The sequence below is a fragment of the Bacillus rossius genome, chromosome 5 (genome assembly GCF_032445375.1).
Source record: "Bacillus rossius redtenbacheri isolate Brsri chromosome 5, Brsri_v3, whole genome shotgun sequence".
NCBI lineage: Eukaryota > Metazoa > Arthropoda > Insecta > Phasmatodea > Bacillidae > Bacillus > Bacillus rossius.
This window is the reverse complement of record NC_086333.1, coordinates 12,639,709-12,665,357: the sequence shown is the minus strand read 5'-3', so window position 1 is coordinate 12,665,357 and position 25,649 is coordinate 12,639,709. Positions and strand designations below refer to the sequence as shown.

The 25,649-nt window shown below is 36.5% G+C and overlaps 2 protein-coding genes across 7 annotated transcripts in view; one reads left to right on the top strand and one right to left on the bottom strand.

Annotated features, from left to right (window-relative positions):
* Positions 1-25,649, top strand: part of LOC134531595 (squamous cell carcinoma antigen recognized by T-cells 3-like) — a 188,129-nt gene that overhangs the window by 122,705 nt on the left and 39,775 nt on the right. For both annotated transcript variants that reach the window (XM_063367323.1, XM_063367322.1), the window contains exon 13: positions 16,910-17,060. In XM_063367323.1, coding sequence (XP_063223393.1) covers positions 16,910-17,060 — 151 coding nt within the window. The remainder of the gene's footprint in view (positions 1-16,909; positions 17,061-25,649) is intronic.
* LOC134531596 (uncharacterized) overlaps positions 1-25,649 on the bottom strand; it is a 63,182-nt gene that overhangs the window by 17,833 nt on the left and 19,700 nt on the right. The window contains exon 5 of one of the 5 annotated variants that reach the window (XR_010075043.1): positions 19,890-20,951. The exons of the other annotated variants lie outside the window; for them this stretch is intronic. The gene's annotated coding sequence lies outside the window, so the exon portion shown is untranslated. Of the gene's footprint in view, positions 1-19,889; positions 20,952-25,649 lie in introns of those variants that run through there. 5 annotated transcript variants of the gene reach the window in all.

Genomic DNA, 25,649 nt, shown 5'->3' with positions numbered 1-25,649 from the left:
CTCCAGGGAAGCCACCCACATATTAGTCTCCCACCACTAATGCCAATGTACTGTGAAATTCCGTTACAACGTACTTCAGAATAACGTATCTTTCAGTACAACGTATGATTTTTAATTCCCGCTCAAAACACCAATGTAATCAATGTAAAAATATTTCACTTTAACATTAAAAACATATCCTACTTTTCAATACAAAGACCATTCTTTTCCAGCTATCAGGAAAATTTTACATAATTGTTACTGTGTTTGCGCAGGGGTTCTTTAAAATAAATATACATTATGATAATTTTTTTTATCACTTTCAAGAATCGTTAACAAGTATAAAACGTAAACAAACACTGTCTCAACGATTCATAGAATCATAGTACAGTATAACACGCCTTTCTTCCTCCTCCATGGATCTTACACTTTAGTGCAATTGACGATCTAAACAATCAATTGCTGTCTTGCCCCTCTTCTAGACAATGGTTTTTAGCTGTGCCATCTTTTGGTTATTTGTATAGCATGTTTAAAAAGTTTTAATTAACACAGATATGTATATTTGCAGATACAAACGTTAAATAAAAATTATATTTTAACCTATATACGAAATAGAAAATCCAATAATGTTATTTAATGCAGGTTAAGTTTTGAACTGTTTGGTGTCACAACATGGCCGACATGCTTTAATTGTTTTGCGACGAAGGTCGGAATGTTGCCTGGCACAGCCATGCTCTCGACGCACGCTACAAGTGCGGAGCTATGGTTATCTATGGATGAGAGGTTTGTTTACGTTTGACGTGGCACGAGGAAAACAATATTGTTGATTGAATATTTTAATCAGGATGGATGGCCAAAAGGATAAAAAGAAATGCATGCAGTTCACTTTGAAGGAAAAGGTGGAAATTTTAAAAGAAGTTTACAAAGGCAGGAAAAATGCAGATGTGGCACGGTCATTTGGTTTAGTGCCCACTACACTGTCAACAATAATAAAAGATCGCGAAAAAATTATTAAACTGTACGAACAGTCATCTATATCTGCTGGTCGCAAGAGACTTCGCCTAGGAGACAACAAGGACCTGGAAATTGCGCTGAACAACTGGCTGAAGGATATGAGGGCACAAAATGTTCGAGTCACAGGTCCCATGTTGCAGGCTAAAGCAAAAAATTTTGCTTTCTTGATGGATATCAAAGATTTTCAGGCAAGTTATGGTTGGCTTCATCGATTTTGTGAACAACACGGAATTTCGTGGAACGTTGTGTCTGGGGAAGAGAAAGATGCTGATACGGCAGTTTTAGTGCAGTGGAAAGTCAACAAATTGAACGGAATTCTAGAGTCTTATTCTCCTGACGATATATTTAATGCCTACGAGACATCATTTTTTTACAAACTTCTACCAAATAAAACTATGGCATACAAAGGAGAGAAATACACAGGTGGGAATAAATCCAAAGAGAGGTTGTCAGTATTATTCTGCTGCAATGCAACTGGAACCACCAAGTTACGTCCTTTAATTATTGGCAAATTCAAAAATCCAAGATGCTTTAAAGGTGTTGCATCACTTCCAGCTGACTATGTCAGCAACACAAAGGCATAGATGTGAAAAGATTTATTTTATAAATGGCTATTTGAGACCAATAAAAAAATGCAAAGGAAACACAGAAAGATCATCATTCTGTTTGAAAACTGTGCAGCTCATAATGTTGATGTGTGACTTGAAAATGTAAAATTATAATTATTTCCTGCGAACTGCACTTCCGTGTTGCAGCCTTTAGATAAAGGCATTATCCAAAATGCAAAAGTACATTTTCGGAAGCGGCTCGTGAGAGAATTTTTATCAACATCAGGGGCAATTTGCCCACAAATGTCGATGTCCGTCAAGCCATTCAACTTATAAGGTGGTTGGTGGAATGTTAAGGAGGAGACAATAGCCAATTGTTGGAGAAAATCTGGCATCATAAAGGCAAGTGATGAAGACAGCAGTGATGGTTTGTCTATGGACCAGGCAACCACAAGGTCTGCAAGTGATGCTGTTGCTGGTGATGACATCTCACCAGAATTTTGGCAAGAAGTGTCAAGTACTTTGCAACTAGACAACATTTCTTTTGAAGTCTATGTAGGTATTGATTGTAATGTCGAAACTACACCAGAGTTGACTGATGCAGAAATAGTAAACGAAGTGATGCAAGCAGCAGTCGGTGAATCTTCAGAAGATGAAGAAGTTGAAGAGGAGCCAGTCACCGCAAAAGAAGCCATGATGTGCTTTGAAAAACTTTCAGCATTTCTTTCAAAAACAGAAAATGTTCCCATCCATGCACAATGTTGAACAGTTTGTGCAACAAACACAAAACACACAAAGCAAACTAAAAATTGTCAGTTTTTCAAGAAAAAAATATAAAACATTATTCTTGCTTAGAAGAAAGGCCATCTCTCTTGTTTGAAGTGTGTTTATGTGAAGAACTATCAAAAATCATAAATAAATAAGTGGTCATGCCTAAACTTTCATGGAATTTTTTATTTATCTGTGTTTTTTATGTTGAAGTTAATTTTTTTGTACATGCTGTATTGTACAAACAAAAAACTTTCTCCAGTGATTTTTCAAATATTTAAGGTAAGTATTTTCAGGGAATTCTATCCCTACAAAATATCATCTACAAAATAGTTTAACCCTTTGTCATTTTGTGTTCGACAGATATAAATTTTTTATATGTAGGCCTAGAATTTAGGCTACTGTATTAAATTCAGTAATTTTTTTTTTTTTAATTCTTGTTTTACAAATATTTGCTTCCAAACTAATGTAACATTTGATCCCCTACTACTTTTTTTTTTTAAATTCAATAATACTACATTTTAAAGGTAAATATATAGATTTTCAGAATAAAGTACTTTCATTACTAAGTATAAAAGTTGAAGCTTTATTTATGTACTTTATAACGAGATTCTACTGCATATATATCGCCAACTAGTATGACGTTACGCACACCATTTTATTTTCATCCAGTGCAGGCAGCCATCTGGTTTTTGTCTGCTGGAGGACACCATCTTGCTTTTGTCTGCCAGATTGTGCTACCACCATGTCATTTTAATTTTTACCCGCTAGAGTGCAATAATTATTTATAGCCAGGATGCCCGCCATCTTGACATTTGGTCATAATTTCATAGCTGCCAACTCTTATGATTTTCCCCGTACAGTGTACGATAATTGGCCCTATTGTACGATCGTGTGTGTCTTTCTGACGGATATCATTACTTTTGGAGTGTGGTTCATTGTTTGGATGTACCGTATTAATAAACCGCGCACAATTCTTCATAAAATGTGTGCTGAGAAAGCAGGGTGATGGCTTATTCGAAATTTGACAACGTTGCATGGCAACGCCGCATACCACAAGTTTTGTTAAGCTCCAACGTTGGGAAGCCTGCTTTTAGTAATCGGACGACGGAAATGTTGAACGTGGTCACTAGTTAAGAAAAGTTTGTAGTTATGGTTATTTACGGTTGCTAGTACCATGGGTGTGTGTTACGAGTGTTTGTCATAAAAATAACAATCATGGAAACTGTCAGCAACCCGAAAAAGAAAACATATAATCAAGTGTTTTTAGAATGTTACAGCGAACAGTATCCTTGAGCTTCTCGTTCACGAAGTGGAAGTAATTTTGCCTGTTGTACTATTTGTGCGTGTGACATAAATGTTTCCCATGGCGGCAGAAATTATCTAAAGGTTCATGAAGGAACAAATAAACATAAAATAACTGCTTTGTGTGATAGCAGCGCAAATAAAATAAATTCCTTTTTCAGCAGCATTCAAAGTGGCGATTACAGTCTGATTAAAGCAGAATGTTACTTCACGTCTTTTATCATAGAACATAACTTGCCTCTATCCGTCGCTGATCATGCAAGGCTTTTATTCAGGAAAATGTTTCCCAAGAGTGAAGAGGCCAAAAAGTACGGCTGTGGGTGCACCAAAACAACCGCAATTTTAGGTGAAATGGCAGCTGAACGTCAAAATGATCTTGTAGGTATTTTGAAAAATACTTAATTTTCTATTTCTACTGATGGTAGCAATGATGATTCTAAGCTATATCCAGTAGTATGACATATTTGGATGTAAAAGAGTCTAAAGTTGAAAATGATTTGCTTTCAATTGTTTCTTTGGAAGGTGCAGCAACCGGAAAAAATATTGGAGAAATGTTGATAAGGACTCTGGAAAGCTGTACCATCCCCATCAAGAACTGCATTGCACTGGGTTCAGAAAATGCTGCAGTAATGGTTAGATCCAAAAATGGTGTTGCTGCTGTAATGAGAGATAGAAATGAAAATATTATTGTTTTGGGTTGTGCATGTCACTTGTTGCACTTAACAGCAGAGAAAGGTTCCACAGTACTGCTTGTGAATGTTGACGAAATTCTTCTAGACATATACTACTACCTAGAAAAAAGTGCTAAGAGAAAAGACAGGCTTAAAGACTTACAGAAGCTGTGTGATGAAAAAACCAAGAAAATTTTAAAGCATATTTCCACACGGTGGCTTTCGCTTGGTATATGTCTTCAAAGGTTAATGGATTTGTGGCAACCACTATTATGGTTTTATAAAGAAGAGGTAGACAGCAAGTGTGCAGCCCCATCGACTTCAGTTTGTTCAAAATACAGTACCAAAGAAATGTTCAAACGGATTGGTAGATGCAACCGCTGTTGGTAAAAGTGATGCCAAAGTTAAATTATTGTGTGCTACTACAAGCTGCAACAAAAAAGCTCCTCAAGATAAAGATAAAAATTTAAGTGTGCCTCACAAAGTTGAAAGTAATTGCAGCAAAAGATCTTTAGTATTGTATGATTTTCCTACTGGTAAGAAAATGAAGTCTAATGGTTCAGAAGAAGAAAAAACCACACAAATGCTCTCTCGGCAAGAAAGGGTTTTCATGTTCCTTTCTTCAGACCTAAACAAGGTCATTTGTTGGTTTTTAGTAAATGTGATACCAGTGTTTGACAAGACTAAAGACTAATATAATTTTGCAGTCACAAACACCTCACATACATGTTTTAAAGGACTTATTAACTGAAATGTTAAAAGAATTGCTTCTAAAATTTGTAAAGCCAACTGTAATCAAAACAACTCCAATACTAGATATCAAGTACAGTATTGCAACAAATCAGAAGACAGATGAAGATCTTGTTGTGGGTTGTAATGCATCCAAACTAGTGAATTTATTAGAACCATCTGACAAAGCAAAGTTTTACACATCAGTGAGAAGTTTTTTTACATTATCATGTGATTACATTGTACTGAAGTTTCCCTTAAAAAAATGATATTTTAAAGCACGCAGAAGTGGCTAATTTAAGGACCATTGATATTTCTTCATTTTCGTCACTAAAATTTTTTTTGTCAACAAGTTTCCGACATTTCTCCTTGTTAAGGATAGTGAAACCCCTGAAGAAGCATTGGACTTACTTCAAGAACAGTTTTCTGTGTTGCAGGCAGATAATGGCATTCCTTTTGAATCCACGGAGGGTATGGATTATCTGTGGTGTTCAGTTGGAAAAATAAAGAGGGTTGATGGTAGTTTAAAGTATGATAGAGTTGCACATGTAATGCTTTCAATATTAGTCATACCACACAGCAATGATGAGGGTGAGAGGGTTTTCAGCATTGTTAAAAAGAACAGGACCATATTTAGAGCATTGATGTCACATCAAGTGCTGAACAATATATTGTTGGCGAAATCTGATAAGAAGTGTTATGAGCAAGAATTTCAACAACAGTTCCTGAAGAAAGCTAAAGCTGCCACGTACAAAACGCTGCAGAAGGCAGAATGATTAATACCTACTTTTCTTTAAAAACCACCCAGACGAACAAGGTTAGTTTAATTGAAAACAATATTTTTAGTAAATATTTTCCTATTTTGTTTAGTGTTAAACAAAACTATATTTTAAAAATTGTACTATTTTTCATTTTCACAAGTTGGCAGCTATGTAATTTTGTAAATCTGTATTTATATACTTAGAAATTCGGGGAAAATTCCAAAATTAATTAATATACTGATTAAATCGATTAGTTCCTGTCTTCGGTTCAATACTCGATCAACGCAAAAAATAATAATTTTATGTGAAATTTTTTTTCAATAAAAGCACCTTAGGTTCCTAGTCTACCAGCCTCTAGTAAGCCAATGATAATGGAAATTTGTATTTATTACGCTAGAAATATGGCGAAAAAAACAAAATTCATCAAAAAATCATCAAATAATTAATTGATTAATTTTGTTGATTAATTGCTTGGTTCAATTCTTACTGGATCCCAAAAATATAATTCTAGATAAAAAAACCTTTTTAAATAAAATTTGGTGGAAGGTCTTAAGGGGAATGGAAAGGTACAATATTTTGGGAATCCTGGAATCGAAGATCAAGGATAAAATCTGAACTACTCATCATATTTCTTTGCGGTTTGTTTTGCCAACTAGATAATTTAATTACGGAGGGTTGTGTGTACAGCAGTGGCCACAATAATGCATAGTTTTTTAGAAAAAAAATTAAATAACTTTATGCAGAAATAAGGGGTATTATCCACAAAATTAAAAATTATACCAAAATGTAATTTTATATTGTGTAATATAATATTATCTATAACTCTATTATAATAAAAGTGAAAAACACTTGATCGCTGAATTTTAAAGGAATTTTAACCAATTAAAACCTGCCATGCAACATTTAGGTAAGGAAGGACACGCTTGTTGAGCAATTACGTAAAATTCTGTATTATAGAGCTCTAGATAATATTGTATTACACCATTCAAAAATTATATTTTGGTATAATTTATAATTTTGTGGCTAATACCCCTTATTTATGCATAAAGTTATTTAATTTTTTTCTAAAAAACTATGCATTATTGTGGCCACTTCTGTACACACAACCCTCTGTAATTAAATTATCTAGTTGGCAAAACAAACCGCAAAGAAATATGATCAGTAGTTCAGATTTTATCCTTGATATTCGATTCCAGCATTCCCAAGATATTTTACCTTTCCATTCCCCTTAAAAAGAGACTTAAATTCATCTAGTACCAGCCTCCAGTAAGCCAATGATATATTGGTCGCCATTTTGGAAATTCATAATATTTGACATACAAATTTGGAAAACATTTCAAAAATCAACAAATATATCCTCTATTAATGTAAGACTGACTCGATAGCTTTCCGACCTTGGTTTGATTCTCAGCCAGTGATAAGAGTAACTAAGGCTTAAAATAAATTTTAAATTCTGTTTCCCATTATCTTTTGTGGAGTTTATTAATCTATTCATTCTAAGAAAAACAACTCTATACAAGATACCTGTCCGACGAAATAAATATGTTGTCGCTGTGCCTACCATGGAAGTTAATTTTTCTTTACTTGGAATAGGTTCTAATCAGGTATTGTTCAATGTGACGTATATAGACCAAACATTTCCGAACCAAGAGATATTTTTCGATGATACTCAAAAAACATTTCTATGCAGGCAATGTCCAAAGTCAGACGTTTAGACCAGACATATCCGAACCATTAGACCAATAATGTCCTGAGTTCAGATTTAATGATCCACAATCAAGAAAAAGAAGCACATTTGGAAGCATAATCAAAAAAGGAAGCACAATAGGAAGCACAATGAACCAAAAGAAAGCACAATTGGAAGCACAAACAATAAAAAGGAAGCACATTTGGAAGCACAAGTAAAATAAGGAAGTTGTGTTACGATAATTCATTCTTGGTTAGAAATAGATTACAAGAACTAAAACATTAAATTTTTGAAATCTAAATAAAATATTTATTTTTAATATTATACACATTCCAGTTAAACAAGTGATTATTGTATGTAGCCAGCCAGCTTCCATCACTTATTTAAGTATGGAGGCTACTTCATTGATGTTCGAGTAGTTACCTCTATGAACCGATGCCACAAACAGTTTCAGGGGACCAACCAATATGTTAGGATCTTCCCTTGACGTATAATCAGTCTCTTCTGCTATGACCATCTTTGTGGAATGTGTGTTATTAATATTTTTAAGACCAGTATCGTCCCACTGTTCATCGTAAGCTTGATCAAAATAATTGATTTTAACACGCCGTTTCGATCGTTTCGGTCTCAGGGCTTCATCACAGCTTTCGATCTTGCCAGCTTTAGGTGATTCATCACAGCCTTTGCTTATGTTACCAGCCTCAGAGTCACTGTTGCCATCATCGTAGAAGTCAGCGTCTTCACCCAGATTACTGTAAGAAATCAAAATCTTTGAAGTCGAAGCTTCATCGTCTTCAAGCTTTCTTTTTAACAGTCCATATTTTTTACAACGTACAAAGTATCTACCTGAATTTGGTTTGCATGTATTCTCACTTTTCATGTTAAGGATACTTCCATTGTTTTTATTCGTCTGTTAAATATCATCAACGTCCTTCAATGAAGTTCTTTGTCGAGATCATAAGAGCTAAGAACATAATATCGTTCAAGACAAGGAATATTATTGAGGTAATGCAGAACACTCTTTTTTATAAAAGTAGCTCCATCATTGTTCTCTAGCTTGTAAGCAGGCTTGGCGTTACAAGTTCTGTCGTGACTTTTTAAGCCCTCTCTTCATGGAAACGACTTGCTACAACAAACACAGCTTATCATTTTGTATGGTAGATTTTTAACACAGTCATTTTTCTCGGGTTGTCTACCATTCTTTCTCAAGATAAATTACATTTTGCATAACTTACACCCGTGTTCTTTCGATACAGCAGCAGACTTCGAACAGGGATTCATATTAGTTACTGAGACTAATAGCAGATGTTTACTTAGAGTTTTAAATTTGAAATATTATGTAAATATAATTTTTTTTATAATATTTCTTCAGTGAAAGTTAATTGATTTTATGCGAGAAACTTATTGCTAGTAGTTCCAAGATTGCCACCGGGGTCAAGGTCAAAGGTCAGGGTCATCCAAGATGGCCACTGTGATGTCACAATCCAAGATGGCCACTTTGATGTCACAATCCAAGATGGCGGACATCACCACCACAGCCTAAAGCCTGGCGCAGAGGAGCCTATATATACTACTGATCAGGATTTTAACTTTATACTCTTTTTTATCGTAATTTTAACCTAAAATTAATAAATTAAAATTATAAAGAAATATTGCATGACTTTCTAATACACCAATCCTTCACTTAGCACGACTAATGCGATGCCTTATAATGTTCGTTTTATTCCTTAATCAAATATTCTGAAGCAATATTCTCCATAAATAGCAAGGTTAATTTACTTAATGTGTTCCAAAATATGTAGGACAATATTCTTTACGTAATATAAATGCGTAATATGACACTCAATGATAAATATATCATACCATTTATCTTTATAAGCTTACCATCCAATACTTTGCATTATGAATATGACACCATGTAACAGTAGATAAGTGGTTTTGTACTTATCGTCAGTCAACTCATGTCGCATACCTTTCCGTGAATTTTTCCAACCATCCTTTACTGGCAGTGAAACCGATGTTACGGTTTGGATATTTACATTTTATTTTTCAAAAATTAAAGTGCTTGGCTCACACCAATCCTGTCAGGCCCATGTTTTTTTTCCTCCATTGCACCATTAATTTAACAACCTTCTCCATGTGAATCATCTGTACATTTTGGTTCCCGTATCTAATGTCAAATATATTCCCGCTAGTAAAACCAACAGCATCAGACTTGTATAAACGTGTATTTTGTATGATTGTGCGCACTGTTGACTTGCTTAAAACCGAAGTTCGACCAAATAAGTGTGGCCTTCATGACATTCTGCATGCCGTAATACTTCTAGTTTTGTCTCTAATACTTGAACATGAAGCATTATGCTCTCGCTTGGTAGCCATGATTTCACTATAATTCCAACTGCAGGTGCTTACGCACATACAGTTACCGGCAGACAAACGGACAGACGTTGCTTTGTGTTTGTGCGTGCGAGTGAGTTCCCTGCCACTGGCTAGACTGATTCATCACGGCCTGGTCTGTGGCCGGGCGACAACGGTACGGTCCGGCAGCATACACATGGAAGTAAAAACATTTGGTCCTATAAACCATAGTTGCAACTGAACTTGCTATAGCTGATGTTTGTACAACAGTCAATAGCATAGTCAGACCTGCGTGCGCATCTCTTCCCCACTCGTATAACTGACTGTATGCCACTGTTTATCTGTTGTTTACCGAGTTGAAGCAGACTTCTTGATGTAATGCCCGACCTTTTTTTTTCCTGTTGCGATTTTGTGCTAACTGAAATTTACAGACGTGCTATTCAAGACTGGGGCAGTAACATTAACATCGTGCTAAATGAATTCGCACAATTTGAAGACGTGCTAAGTGAGGGATTGGTGTATATATATGTATGTTATGGCGACACATGGTCTTACCTTTCGGTCTTATAAACCATCTATGATAAAGATTTACAGCAGACTTCTGACTATCCGGATGTTGGTTAAACATGTTCTGTTTCACTTCCATAAACCATAAACACAATTAAAGTATTTTTGACTATTTATTTTTTTATTTTTGTGATGAGGATGAGAGAGCATTTTATGCTGTGATTCAAGACTAAATATGCTGCCAAACATAGTGCACACATAGTTGGTGTTAGTGCGCGTCATAAACTATGAATTTGCTAGAGCAAATTATAAATGCACGCTTGTGTTCTACATGCCCTCTTTAACTGCGCTTCAATTGGCGTCGGCATGGGGCGGCTGTGTTGTGACTCATGCCAGCAGTAACTGGCCTGCACAGTTCCATGGCAGCAGTCACATAGCGCTGTATTTATTTCTTATTAAATGTTTTCACAGTAATGTCTAATAATAAACTCCAACAAGTGGTACTTGACATTCAACAGAAATTAAAAATTATTGACCAGCTTGACGTAAAATACGGCTATGTATTAGTGATATGTGCTTAAAATTGTTATGTATATTACATCTGACTATTTAGTACTTATTATGTACATCCTTATACAGTGTTTGTTTAGATTAGTGGTTCCCAACCTGGGGGCGATCGCCCCCAAGTGGGCGATTTGGTTTATCAGGGGGGCAATAAATAAGTGGGGGGCGATTTGGGGGCGATGAGTATTCAAAGGGGGAAAAATTAAAATAATACTGTACAGTACAAGTTGCCGTATAGCATGAGTCACTAGCTATTCTTAGCCGGCGAGCTCACAGCACTCACCCCTCTCCACAGTCACCCACCTGTTGTTGCTCAGCGCGGCCGACTGGTGACTCAACCCCCTCCCCCTCATGCTTTCACAACACACTTGCCATTGACCTACATTCGTCTTCAGTCTTCACCAGTCTTCACCAGTCTTTGTGCGCCTCACCGTCAGTTTTTGTGCGTGTCTTTTCTGCTTTTGTGTGTTTGTTTTGAAGTGTAGAAGTTCATGCACAATGGAATCAAAAAAGAAGTGTCGTCAATACTCAGCTGAGTATTCAAAATTCGGTTTTATCGCGTCACCGCAAAATGTGCAGTTTCCACATTGTCATTTGTGTGATAAGACATTTACTAGTAATGAAGCCATGAAGCCTTCGCGAATGAAAGATCATTTATCAAGAGTACACAGTGATAAAGTGAGTAAAGAACTTAGTTATTTTCATCACCTCAAAGCTAAAGCTGATAAACGGACTAATGTGAGTGAATTATTTTAAAAAAACGAGCAACCGATCTTGACAAAGTTCTTCTTGCTTCTTACGAGGTGTCTTTATCGATCGCTAAATGTGGTAAACCTCACACAATTGGCGAGACTCTTGTTTTACCTGCTACCAAAAAAATTTTTGAAATCATGCTAGGCGAGGGCCCTAGTAATAAAATAAGTCAATCTGTTCCTTTGAGCAGCAATACTGTTTCCAGGCGAATTGACGAAATGGCCAAGGACGTTTAATCCAAACTCAACAATTTGTTGAAAAAAAGTAAATTTGCATTGCAGATTGATGAATCAACTGTGATTGATAACAAAGCAATTTTATTAGCTTATGTGAGGTTTATCAATGAACAAAAGGAAATTACTGAGGAAATGTTGTTTGCTAGAACTTTGATAACTGATACGAAGGGATCGTCGATTTTTAAAGCGGTGCAAGGTTATTTTGAGGAAAAAGAGTTTCCTCTAAAAAACGTGAGTTCTTGCGCAACAGACGGTGCTCCCGCCATATCAGGTCGTCATGCTGGGTTTCTAGCCCACCTTAAGAAAGAAGTGCCAGAGGTCATCACTATTCACAGGGTTGCTACGGTCAGGGAAAACCTGAAAAACCGGGAAAAGTCAGGGAATTTCATGGAGCCTGGAAAAGTTAGGGAAAAGTTAGGGAAATTAAGAAACATACTGGAATTTGCATAGAATTGTTACATTCTTGTAAAATTTACCAAATACATTTTCGCCCAACTGCAGTTCAAATTTAATACGTCACCGACATCAAAACTAACAAATAAATAAATGAATAAACGCTTTACGGACTTCGCATGACGATCTGTTGTGCTGTGCAACGCGATCGATACTGACCATGATCGATACTTCCCGCGATTTCGATTAGTCGATCGTGGCAGAGTGGAAAAAAACGGTTATGATGGCTGCATTTGCTTTGTTTTCGTGAGACGTTTACCGTTTTGTGCTATGGATTACGGATAAATGAAAATAAAGGCCTACGGGCTTACCTTTGGCTTGGAGTGTGTGTGTGAATTGTAGTTTGTTAAATTATAGTGTGTGGTTTTCAATTTTTTTGTAGAAACGGTAATATGAAAGCCATTTTCCATTGTTTACATTGGTTAACAGCATGAAGAGGAAACTTTGAGCGCTTTACTGCGTAGTTCGTTATCAAATTAGTAACCACCACCTTAAATACGATAGTATGTGTGTTTGGCCTTGATTCCAATAGCATTGACTTTAAATACATATATATTTAAATAAATAAATAAACATTGCATGTACGAAAGTTTTGGAATGTTTTTAAGGCGACGTTAATTTCAAACTTGAAACGAAACAAACATGGAAATCAAAAAAGTCTCAATTTTGTAGAAAAGGTTTGTTTTTTTTAAGAAAACTGACATTACTTTCTCTGAGAATTAATATGTAAGATAACGAACATCACAAGCAGTAAACATGTGATACAATTTCTCTGACATTTTACTACAAGTTATTCCCAGCTTTTGTAAATTTATTTTTTTGTTTCTGCTCATTTGTAAACAATATGGACCTAGGCCTTACAGTGTGTGATCTGATATAAGAAAGTGGTTTTCCATGATAGCCCTAAATTTATGCCTCTGCTTTTTGAAACTGTGAAAAGCTATCCCAGTTCTCTGAAAAGTGAGTTGTTATGAGTAAGAATATTTAAAGATATTTTTTTGTTTAGTAGTACATATTTCACTACATTTATACATAGTTTTAAAAAAATCCATGTTTAGGTACATTAACAGATTATATTAAATTTATTATCCCTTAAGTGTAGTTAGTCTCGACACTTACTGTTGAAGAAAAAACTTGTGCATTTCCAGATATCCTAAAGCAATCCCACATGGAGTATTTCCCTATATACCGACAACAGCTTGTCAGGGACATAAAGATTTTGATCAATTACAAAAGACATATATTAACAGTTCAATATGTGTGAGATAAAAATGCCATATCCACACTTTCCGCCTTATGCTACCGAGTACATTATTATTTTAATGGCCTGGAAAATTTTTCATTTAGACTGGAAAACCTGGAAAAGTCAGGGAATTTCATATCTGAAAATGTGTAGCTACCCTGAATTCACTGTGTCATTCATCGTCAACACTTAGCTGCGAAAAAATTGAGTGGTGTCCTGCATGAAACTCTACAACTGGTTATTGCTGGTGTCAACAAGATCAAAGCTAATCCCCTCAATGACCGTTTGTTCCGACAACTTTGCCTTGAAAATGATGAGGAATTTGAACGCTTGCTTCTACGTTATCTTTAAAAGATTTGTGCAATGGGAGTGCATGACTTGATGTAAGTTTTTGGACATACGCCATTGCTAAGAACTTTTTCTGTTGAAGAAAAACTAATAAATAAAATAAATAAATAAAAAAAAAAAAATACAAAAAACACACAAAATTAAGCAAACAATTGCTGTTGTCAACAAGGATATGAACACCACAAAATATTCCGAAACAGGAATATGGTCAGCAAACAAAGAAAAAACAAAGAAAAATGTACTAAGAGAACGAAAAAATCCCCACAAATGATGACAACACAAAAATATTGAAACCCAAAATAATTCAGCACAACAGTTGAAGCGAGACAAAAAACATGACAAAACGAAAAAACAAACAAATACAATAGTTTTACCTAAACAGAAACAAGCGACGTTTCGGGAACTGCTATCTGCTCCCGTCCTCAGGCAGAGACGCACCTGTGTTTCCGTACCATGTGCGTCTCTGCCTGAGGACGGGAGCAGATAGCAGTTCCCGAAACGTCGCTTGTTTCTGTTTAGGTAAAACTATTGTATTTGTTTGTTTTTTCGTTTTGTCATGTTTTTTGTCTCGCTTCAACTGTTGTGCTGAATTATTTTGGGTTTTAATATTTTTGTGTTGTCATCATTTGTGGGGATTTTTTCGTTCTCTTAGTACATTTTTCTTTGTTTTTTCTTTGTTTGCTGACCATATTCCTGTTTCGGAATATTTTGTGGTGTTCATATCCTTGTTGACAACAGCAATTGTTTGCTTAATTTTGTGTGTTTTTTGTATCTTTTTTTGAGTATTTTTTTTTTTTTTATTTATTTATTTATTTTATTTATTAGTTTTTCTTCAACAGAAAAAGTTCTTAGCAATGGCGTATGTCCAAAAACTTACATCAAGGCTTGCTTCTACATACGGCCGTGAGGTGGCTTTCCAAAGGAAACTGTTTGCGCCTTTTCTTCGAATTATTTGGCACGGTTACTGAGTTTCTCGACACGTCTGATCCTGTTTTAAGTGAGAATTTGAAACAACACAAGTTTGAACTTGCTTACCTTATAGATATTTTTGAAAAAATGAACAAAGTCAATATAAAGCTTCAAGGAAGCAAGATGAACCTTATCAAGGCCAAAGGAATTATTTCATCATTCATCGCCAAGTTTGATAATCACAAGGTAAATATTGGCCGTAAAGAGCTGATTCAGTTTTCAACTTTTAAAAAGTGTTCTGTGTCAGATAACGAGATTCCTGAACTCCCAGAAGACAAAATCCTAATTTTTACTGTTCACCTTGACCAGTTAAAAACTGACATGGAATCAAGATTTGAAGATTTGACCCAGTTATAAATTCTGGATTGGATTCTAGATCCATTCTCGTTTGAAGCTATGGATAAGCTTGATAACTCTTTGCAGACGGAGTTTCTAGATCTGAAGTATGACTGTGAGGCGAAAATCATATTCAAGCAGAGCGGTTACAAGTTAGCATGGGTGAAGCTTATGGACACTTATCCATAGTCTCTTTCCCATCAACATATTTAGTTGAAAAAGGATTTAGTTCTGTTGTTCAGCTCCTCACAAAACAAAGAAATAAGTTGGACATTTGCCTAAAAGGAGACTTGCGTCTGAACTTAACGAACATAAAGCCGGATATTTAAGCTTTAACTGAAATCCACCAAGCACAAGGCAGCCATTGAAAAGGTAAAATAAAACAATAACAAACTTTCAAACTTTCAATTAACATTGAATGATTGCTACAGCTGTTTCTAGTGTTAATAAAGTTATTTGAATAATTTTTTCAAATTTTAACTGTCAACTTTCTTAATTTTTTCCAGATTCCAAGTTAAAAATGAAAACATGTACTCCTGTTTTTTTTTTAATGTATGTTAATGATCTTAGTTCTTTGTTCTTAAAAATAAATCTGTAAAAAATTTACATTTTAATTTTTTTATATTTTATGTAAGAGTGACTGGATAAAACTGCTTTGATTGTTTTTTTATATACAGTAATAAAATTGTTTAAAATGTTTAAATAAATAAAACTTTTTTTTTGTTTTTTAATGTTTACTTCAAATTAAAGTTAGGCATACTTTGAAATTGAAAAAAAAAGTAGCCGGGGGGGGGGGGGGGGCGAAAGGTGTTAGTCAACCTCCAGAAAGGGGAGATGAACCACAAAAGATTGGGAACCACTGGTTTAGATAGTCTGGATAAAATAATTTTAACCAAATAGTTTTTTTGACATTGCTTCTACTGTGTATTTCAGTTATTCGTGGACCTCTTTCCAGTCATTACCGCACATAATCGGGAGTCTACTACTGTATTATCTTTTTAATGGTAAAATATTTAGTTAGGCATGTGCTGTGTTGCTAGTGAAAACTCCCAATAAAATAACTTGCCTGTTTACACCCATGTTCTAACAACTAAACTTATTTATTCACCTATTACAGAGTTGCATTCATCAAAAAAAAAAATTTAGACAGATGATTTGGTAATATTTAAAAGATTATTGACAATTTGGAATGGGCTTAAAATTGTATCTACTGATGGAGTTATGAGTTTTTTTGTTCTGTGGCCCCATTTTGCTTGCCGCTTGCTGTAAGTGTTGGTCATATCAAATATTGTTTTAGACAGACAGTTTGAGATAATATTTAGAATTTGCATGTATTTCACTATTGTATCAGAGAAATAGAAAACACATAATTTCTTCTAAACCCAGACTTACCATACCTACTTAACAGAAAAATGCAAACTAAAATAAATATTTGAACCTGAAGTAGTTTTAATTTCTCACCATGTCTTTTGTTTTGTCTGGCTTATTTATGACATATTTATTCCCTCTACCATATACTTGAATGTGGAATAAAGAGGGCCCTTTAAAAAATACATTTGTTATGTATGGTGAAAGCTATTATTGATAATATGTTTGTATTTGCTTGGCCTTCATTAAATTTTTTTTTTATTTTTTTTTATTTATTAAAAACAAAGTAAATGTCTTTCTCTATGCACACAGGATGATGTTGCGATTGCATTGAGGAAGGATGGAATGATGGTGGACGGACGACCAATGTTTGTGTCTGAATACATTCGGGAGAAAAGCAGTCGTACAAAGTTTGCTACAAGGTTTTCTGGAGGTCTTGAAGAAAACAAGCTTTTTGTGAGAGGTACTCAACTTATATTACAATAATGTGTGTGAAGTTTTTATTCAAATTGTAATTCTGTTTTGCTCCTAAAAGTATTTAATTCAAAATTTGTTGGTAACTTATATAGAGTTTGCAATAATGGCACTACTTTTCAAAATTCCATTTTATTTTGAAATTTCTTCAAGTAATGTTACTGAGTAGGTACACACAACCATTAAGACCAGATGTTTCAGATTCTAAGATATTTTAATATGTAATTGTTCTTTATTTCTGTTAACAAATATTATTAAGAGCTTAATGGAGTTATGCAACCCTACTAACTACAATAATGCCACATCATTTTAATATTTCATTAAAACAATTTATGTGTTTATTATTAAAATTGCCTGACATAGTCATTGCAAATATCACCAGTGACTTTTTATTCTTATAAGTAGTTTCCCCCACAATATCCACAATAGTTTCTGGGGTCTACACTGTTATTAATGGAGTTGCAGAGCTTGATGATGATGGAATCAGCTTAGACGTACCAGGAAATTAAAGTTTTCATAGCCCTATTGCATGGACATTTTAGATACTGTAGTACTTGGTTGTGTTCTTTTTATTTCTAGAGTCTCTATTAATGCCCTAAATTCAGGCATTTTACAAAGAGCAGAAGTAGCCTGGCCGTTGTCAGTTTGACACAGGGGGTGATTAGGAAGTTCCAGTTGCAGTACTTACCATGGGATTGAGGTCACTTTAATGTGATTTTTCTGAAAGTGTGCTAGAGCAAATGCAATGGATGAAATGGGTGGAATAATGTTAGAATGAAATTGATGTATTCCAGTTGCATGAAATGAGGAAGCAGCCTTATTAGAAGTGTCTTATTTTAACCTTCGCTACAAAATATTTTACGAAATGGAAGGTTTCCAATAGGATGACCACGATTCGCTCTTTCCATTAAACCTTTAAAAAAAATTTAAAAATTCCTTAGTCTAGCAACTGAAGCTCATGGCTGCAATGAGCAGGCAAAATAAAAAGTTGATTCCAAATGATTCAGCTGTATCCAAAACATTTGAACTCTTGGTGGCTTGCATGTCCATCTAAGATAAGAACATTTCCCTGCAGACGATGCTTGTTAAAGTGATGAAGCTAATTGCAGAACTCCTTGGTTTGCATGTATCCCTTTTCAGTCATTACCAAAGCTGACCCGGGTGAAAGTTCATTCCCATACTCCAGATTTTTATTTTTACCTTTAAAGGTTACAAAAAGTGGAATTAGTTAGGTCCTGTAGCATTTACACAGCCTTCAAATGGAACTGTATCTCCTTTCTCACCATTTTTTGCTTTTATGATGAAATTTGGAATGATAAGGGTCCTGTAGACATTGTAGATTTCAAGAATGTTATACCCCATAGAACAAGACTCTGAGATAGCAGATATTTGGATAGAATCATTAATTGGATTAAATTTTGAAGTACATCTTGGGGTACATAAACACTAGCTAAATATTTAGCTAAGCTGTTAGCAATAAGTAAAATGGCATTGGTGCCTGGATCAAATACCTTCAGAGGTATAGTCTGTTTGTATCCATCTCTCATAATTTGCACATAATGCCAAAATTGTTTAGGATTGTGATGATTTTGTTATTTACATTTCACTGTCAATATTTTTTATCACGAGCAATGAGACTTAGTCTCTATATGGCATTGTGAAAAGAAAGCATAATAGTTTAAATTTATTTAAATTTTTACTATTTATGGTAATTTTTTTATGTGTATGTTATATTTTTTATGAGTACCAATTATGGTAGCTTGAATTTATTTTTGTAGTTAATGGGATAAAACCTTTTATAATATCATTCACCATTTTAGTAATAATTCCATCAGAAATCTCATAAATGATCAACTAGTTGTTCTTTAAGAGCATTGTATAAACCTAGAAATACACCATTCTAGTAGTTTAGACATTTTAATGAGTCATTTTTGATCTTAACTTAAATGTCCTTTTTTATGTTTATGTAATTCAATAGTTGGGTGAGATATATCTTCTTTGGCTAGCAGATGTAGTGCTTTTGAGACCGCACATGGTTATAAAACAAAGGTCCAACAGATTATTTGAAAATTCAGAATAAATATATTGGGGTAAGCCTTTATATGATATAAAGTTAATCAACACCCGTGCTTTAGGATAGTCTTCAGGATTAGTGAGTTGGTCTTCAAGATATTCAAAGTAGGTTGAATAGGTTGTTTGTGGAGGAAAATATATTTTACCAATTGTTAAAATATTTAGTTTTTGAGGTTTTGAATTTTATCACGTGACGCAATGACTACTTTGCTGATCTTTCTCCTTCTTGCCCAAAATAACTGTTCCGTGGCATCGGCATTTCTGGCTGCCGGCCGGCACCCATCAGCCAACCATTGAATTACCACTTGCTTTAAAACACAGTACTCTCTCTGTTTTCTGCTGTTGTTATGACTTATTAGCGTGATTTTAGATTTCCCTTGGCTTGTAGTGTCGTGGTACTACACCAGTCCTGACAGACTACTAAACTGCAGCGAGCATCGAGACAAGGATTGGGTTCTGTTACCCAGGAGTACAGAGCACCAGTTAGTGTGTGTTATTTCAGAGAGAACAAAAAATAATGTGAAAATAAACTTTTTGTTATTTCGGCAAGTTTTATTAGAGAATACGTAAAACACTAAACAACGTGCTTGTAAAATTCACATGCAGTTAAAAAAAAGATGTATTAAATACATAAGAAAAAATATAAGTTAAAAAATACAAAGGTCGAATAAAAAAATAGAAAGAGCAAGAACTAGAATTGCAAAATACAAAAAACAAAACTACAGGCCTTTAAAAAATTTACACATTTAAAAAAATTCTTATATTTGTGGAAGCTGTTAATTACAAGTTAATACTCACAGCTATACATGTAAAAGTGATATTAAACCAGGTAAATAACGCATATATGAAATGTGTAACACAGAAAGGATCAAACAGTGTAACATCTTACACACAAACGACACACGCATGTAAGGCCATCAAACAACTGTAACTGTACCGTGGAATGTAATAATTAACAGAGTTATTACCTAATGGCTGAAACATTTAAGGGTGTACGAGCTGCCAGTTTATAGCAAACATAGAGGTTAGCAAACTTTACACAAAACAGTGTCACTTAAGGAATGAAACGTCATATGCATGTTGTTAAATGGACACAACTAAAGCTGCAACAGGCACCAATAGTTACGCAAACATGAACAGATGAAAGTAATACATAATAAGTTCTCAAAAGAATTTACGTTAAGAAAATTAAAGAAAACAGAATTCAAACATACCGAAACAACATGCGTCCAGGACATGACCAAACCCTGCATGGCCTCATGAATGTTGGTCAACTTCAGTGCAAAGGTACAACTCAATTAAGTATTTAAATTGATAACATGACAATCCAAAATAAAATTAAAAATTGAGAAAAAGCACATAAAGTAAAACTATGTTACTTTGCTGCATTCATTGAGCAACAAACACACACACACACACACACAAACACAACCCATGAAAACTTTAACATTTAAGAAATTTAAGCAAAAACATGGGCTATGCAAAGCCCGAGGTTCCCGTTGTATGATTGTGACCTTAACTAATGCATTGTACAAAATTCTGACCTAAAATAAGGCGGAGGCCTCGCAGACACCCGTATTCATGCATAACACTTGCGTGTCCGCGCATGCTTCAGGCACAGTAAAAGCGTGATATCACAACACCATGGCTGGGGAGGAGAGTGTGAAGGGGGGAGGGAGGGTGGAAAGTAGTGGAGGCGGCCAGTGCAGTGACATCCTCTTCAGGCTTTTATTACTGTTTGTTGACTACTTTTCTTATGTGTAAACATCTTAGCTCTTGGTATGCGTCATTTGGTAGGAGTAATTTCCTGAAAATGGAAATATGACACAAAGATGGCAAACCGGCATGTAGCAACATAAACTCATATACTCATATACTCGTAAACATTAGGATGCATACCAAACTTATTGGTGTTTCAAATGAAACTTGATGATAGTGAAACTAACCTGGAATATATTTGGTAAACTAAAATAGCAATAGTAAAATATAATCAAATTTAAAATACAAAAGAAAAGTAGCATTATACTGTTGATAAAACATAGTCTCCTTTCCAAACCTCAATAGGCCTGATAGCGCAGTGGAAAAACAAGCTGTTGATAAGCTCAAAAGATGATTTTTGACATTATGTTAACCTCATCACTTGGAAACTTTTTTTCCCCATAACAGATTACTGGATTATACTAATTATTTTTCAAGGAAATTGTATCAATGCCGACCCCTGACTTCCACAGCTTTGTTTATGCCATCTAATTTCATTTAAGACACTATATCAGATGACTGAATTGTCCAAGGTCATAGTAACTTAGTTTTTCTTATATTTTATTATTCGTTATATTTATATAATTAATTTTTATTCTTGGTTGTTCATTCAGAAAATACATTGAAATATTTTTTTACTGGTTTTCACTTTGTTTGCTAAGTTATTATTTGTATAGATGAATTATTTCAGTATTTTATTAATTTTAAATATGGTTTTTATTCCAGTATTTTACATTTTTATTTATATGAAAGCTATAATTATGTTTCGAGAACATGGTGTTTGTTTGGGCACAAGAAAGGACGAGAGACAGGTGTGCGACTCGGGGAAACAATTTTTTTTTAGACTTTTTTCAGTACCAAAACTTTCTGTTAGTTTCTGTATGTATTCTTATGATGGGAAACTCTCAGATGTCCTTTCCCAGAAGACAATATTTAATTTTATCACGTTTTTACGACAGCTAATCAGAAAATACCGTATTTACTCGCATATAGGTCGCTGCAATTTTACCAGATTTGATGGGGGGAAAATGAAGTGCGGCCTATATGTGAAGAAATTTTTTTTTTAATTTTTGAGGAATTTTTTTTTGCAATATTTTGCTTCAAAATGCGAAAAAGAAGTTTATATAGGTATAGACAAATTTATTTACTTGAACATGTCACGGCAGCGAGAAAACTGGTGCGTATACCAATAAACTGGTATTAGAACTGGATAAAATTGGTACACGGGAGGTGGAGCTTATATTTTTTCCCGCTAAGCTCGCATCTATTGGTTGGCTGCTGATGCAAGGTCACGAGTCTGGGCGGAGCGTAGAGTGAGTTATACTGCGCATGCGCAGCTCAGTGAACAAAGAGAGCCAGCAGGCGCGCCGTAACAGCAGCTGATCGAGTACAATGACCTTTCTCCGCGCTTGGCGCGGTAATGAATTACCGGTGCGACCTATATGGGGGGAATCTTAAATACCAAATCCAAGACCTCAAATTAAGGGTGCGACCTATCTGTGATGGCGACCTATATGCGAGTAAATACGGTATATTGTTATTTTTTTCTTGTAAAGCCTCGTTACGAGGGTTAAGAAATTTGTATACTCAAATGTTTTTTGAGTACTGTGCTGTAATAGGTTGATGAGACCAGGTACCTGCCACTGGCCTCAGGTGGTACACAGTTGCGTGTAGCCTCGGCAGTCGTTGTTTGAGTACTGTGTTGTAATAGGTTGATGAGTCCAGGTACCTGCCACTGCCCTCGGGTGGTACACAGTTGCGTGTAGCCTCGGTAGTCGTTGTTTGAGTACTGTGCTGTAATAGGTTGATGAGACCAGGTACCTGCCACTGGCCTCAGGTGGTACACAGTTGCGTGTAGCCTCGGCAGTCGTTGTTTGAGTACTGTGTTGTAATAGGTTGATGAGTCCAGGTACCTGCCACTGCCCTCGGGTGGTACACAGTTGTGTGTAGCCTCGGTAGTCGTTGTTTGAGTACTGTGCTGTAATAGGTTGATGAGACCAGGTACCTGCCACTGGCCTCAGGTGGTACACAGTTGCGTGTAGCCTCGGTAGTCGTTGTTTGAGTACTGTGCTGTAATAGGTTGATGAGACCAGGTACCTGCCACTGGCCTCAGGTGGTACACAGTTGCGTGTAGCCTCGGTAGTCGTTGTTTGAGTACTGTGCTGTAATAGGTTGATGAGTCCAGGTACCTGCCACTGCCCTCGGGTGGTACACAGTTGCGTGTAGCCTCGGCAGTCGTTGTTTGAGTACTGTGCTGTAATAGGTTGATGAGTCCAGGTACCTGCCACTGCCCTCGGGTGGTACACAGTTGCGTGTAGCCTCGGCAGTCGTTGTTTGAGTACTGTGCTGTAATAGGTTGATGAGTCCAGGTACCTGCCACTGCCCTCAGGTGGTACACAGTTGCGTGTAGCCTCGGTAGTCGTTGTTTGAGTACTGTGCTGTAATAGGTTGATGAGTCCAGGTACCTGCCACTGGCCTCAGGTGGTACACAGTTGCGTGTAGCCTCGGCAGTCGTTGTTTGAGTACTGTGCTGTAATAGGTTGATGAGACCAGGTACCTGCCACTGGCCTCAGGTGGTACACAGTTGCGTGTAGCCTCGGCAGTCGTTGTTTGAGTACTGTGTTGTAATAGGTTGATGAGTCCAGGTACCTGCCACTGCCCTCGGGTGGTACACAGTTGCGTATAGCCTCGGTAGTCGTTGTTTGAGTACTGTGCTGTAATAGGTTGATGAGTCCAGGTACCTGCCACTGCCCTCGGGTGGTACACAGTTGCGTATAGCCTCGGTAGTCGTTGTTTGAGTACTGTGCTGTAATAGGTTGATGAGTCCAGGTACCTGCCACTGCCCTCTGGTGGTACACAGTTGCGTGTAGCCTCGGTAGTCGTTGTTTGAGTACTGTGCTGTAATAGGTTGATGAGTCCAGGTACCTGCCACTGCCCTCGGGTGGTACACAGTTGCGTATAGCCTCGGTAGTCGTTGTTTGAGTACTGTGCTGTAATAGGTTGATGAGTCCAGGTACCTGCCACTGCCCTCGGGTGGTACACAGTTGCATGTAGCCTCGGTAGTCGTTGTTTGAGTACTGTGCTGTAATAGGTTGATGAGACCAGGTACCTGCCACTGCCCTCGGGTGGTACACAGTTGCGTGTAGCCTCGGTAGTCGTTGTTTGAGTACTGTGCTGTAATAGGTTGAGACCAGGTACCTGCCACTGCCCTCGGGTGGTACACAGTTGCGTGTAGCCTCGGTAGTCGTTGTTTGAGTACTGTGCTGTAATAGGTTGATGAGACCAGGTACCTGCCACTGCCCTCGGGTGGTACACAGTTGCGTGTAGCCTCGGCAGTCGTTGTTTGAGTACTGTGCTGTAATAGGTTGATGAGTCCAGGTACCTGCCACTGCCCTCGGGTGGTACACAGTTGCGTATAGCCTCGGCAGTCGTTGTTTGAGTACTGTGCTGTAATAGGTTGATGAGTCCAGGTACCTGCCACTGCCCTCGGGTGGTACACAGTTGCGTATAGCCTCGGTAGTCGTTGTTTGAGTACTGTGCTGTAATAGGTTGATGAGTCCAGGTACCTGCCACTGCCCTCGGGTGGTACACAGTTGCGTATAGCCTCGGTAGTCGTTGTTTGAGTACTGTGCTGTAATAGGTTGATGAGTCCAGGTACCTGCCACTGCCCTCGGGTGGTACACAGTTGCGTGTAGCCTCGGTAGTCGTTGTTTGAGTACTGTGTTGTAATAGGTTGATGAGACCAGGTACCTGCCACTGCCCTCGGGTGGTACACAGTTGCATGTAGCCTCGGTAGTCGTTGTTTGAGTACTGTGCTGTAATAGGTTGATGAGACCAGGTACCTGCCACTGCCCTCGGGTGGTACACAGTTGCATGTAGCCTCGGTAGTCGTTGTTTGAGTACTGTGCTGTAATAGGTTGATGAGACCAGGTACCTGCCACTGCCCTCGGGTGGTACACAGTTGCATGTAGCCTCGGTAATCGTTGTTTGAGTACTGTGCTGTCAGTCTTGCTGTTTGGTGGCTCACAAGTAACATTTCATGAGTGCCTAATGTTTCGGGGCTGTGCAGCAGGTGAGGTTTTTCCAACCTTTGTTTTTCTCCATTGTCCCTCAGACTTTTTAATTAGAATTTGTAGGTCCCAGATGTGCGGTGAAGGCCTGGGTGGATTTTTGTTCCACCGGGACGTATTTCCCAGATTTTATCGTACCTATACAGCAAAGTCACTAAGGACTTCCTTGCGTATAAGCACAGGACTGTGAGTATCCAGCGGCATGATTGAGTGTTTTCATTCAGAGAGATCTTGTGTAAATAACGTAAGTTTTTCATCAGAAGAAGAATAAATTGTCTAAATTAATTTCAGTTCTTTTATTTAAGAGTTATCGTTAACAGTTCATAATCATTTTACAGTCATAGACTTGTTACATTCTAGGTTGGCCCAGCTAGACAACCAAGGATAGTACCAATCATCTTTAACACTTGAAAATTGTATTTGTTATTAGTTGAGAATTTCAATAATTATTTTTTGTAACTTTTTACCAGAATTTAAGATATTTGGTTATTAAAAAAAATAAAAGTTGTTTAAACAGTATTTTGATTTATTCTTCATCACCAAAAACAAAACAAAAAATCATGGTGGCTCACAACTTACAGTTCCATTTACAGATTTGCTTCATTTCACACTTGGTTCTTATTGCTTGATCCTACATTTAAAAAAAAGTTCCTCTATTAATCCTGGACATTGTCCCG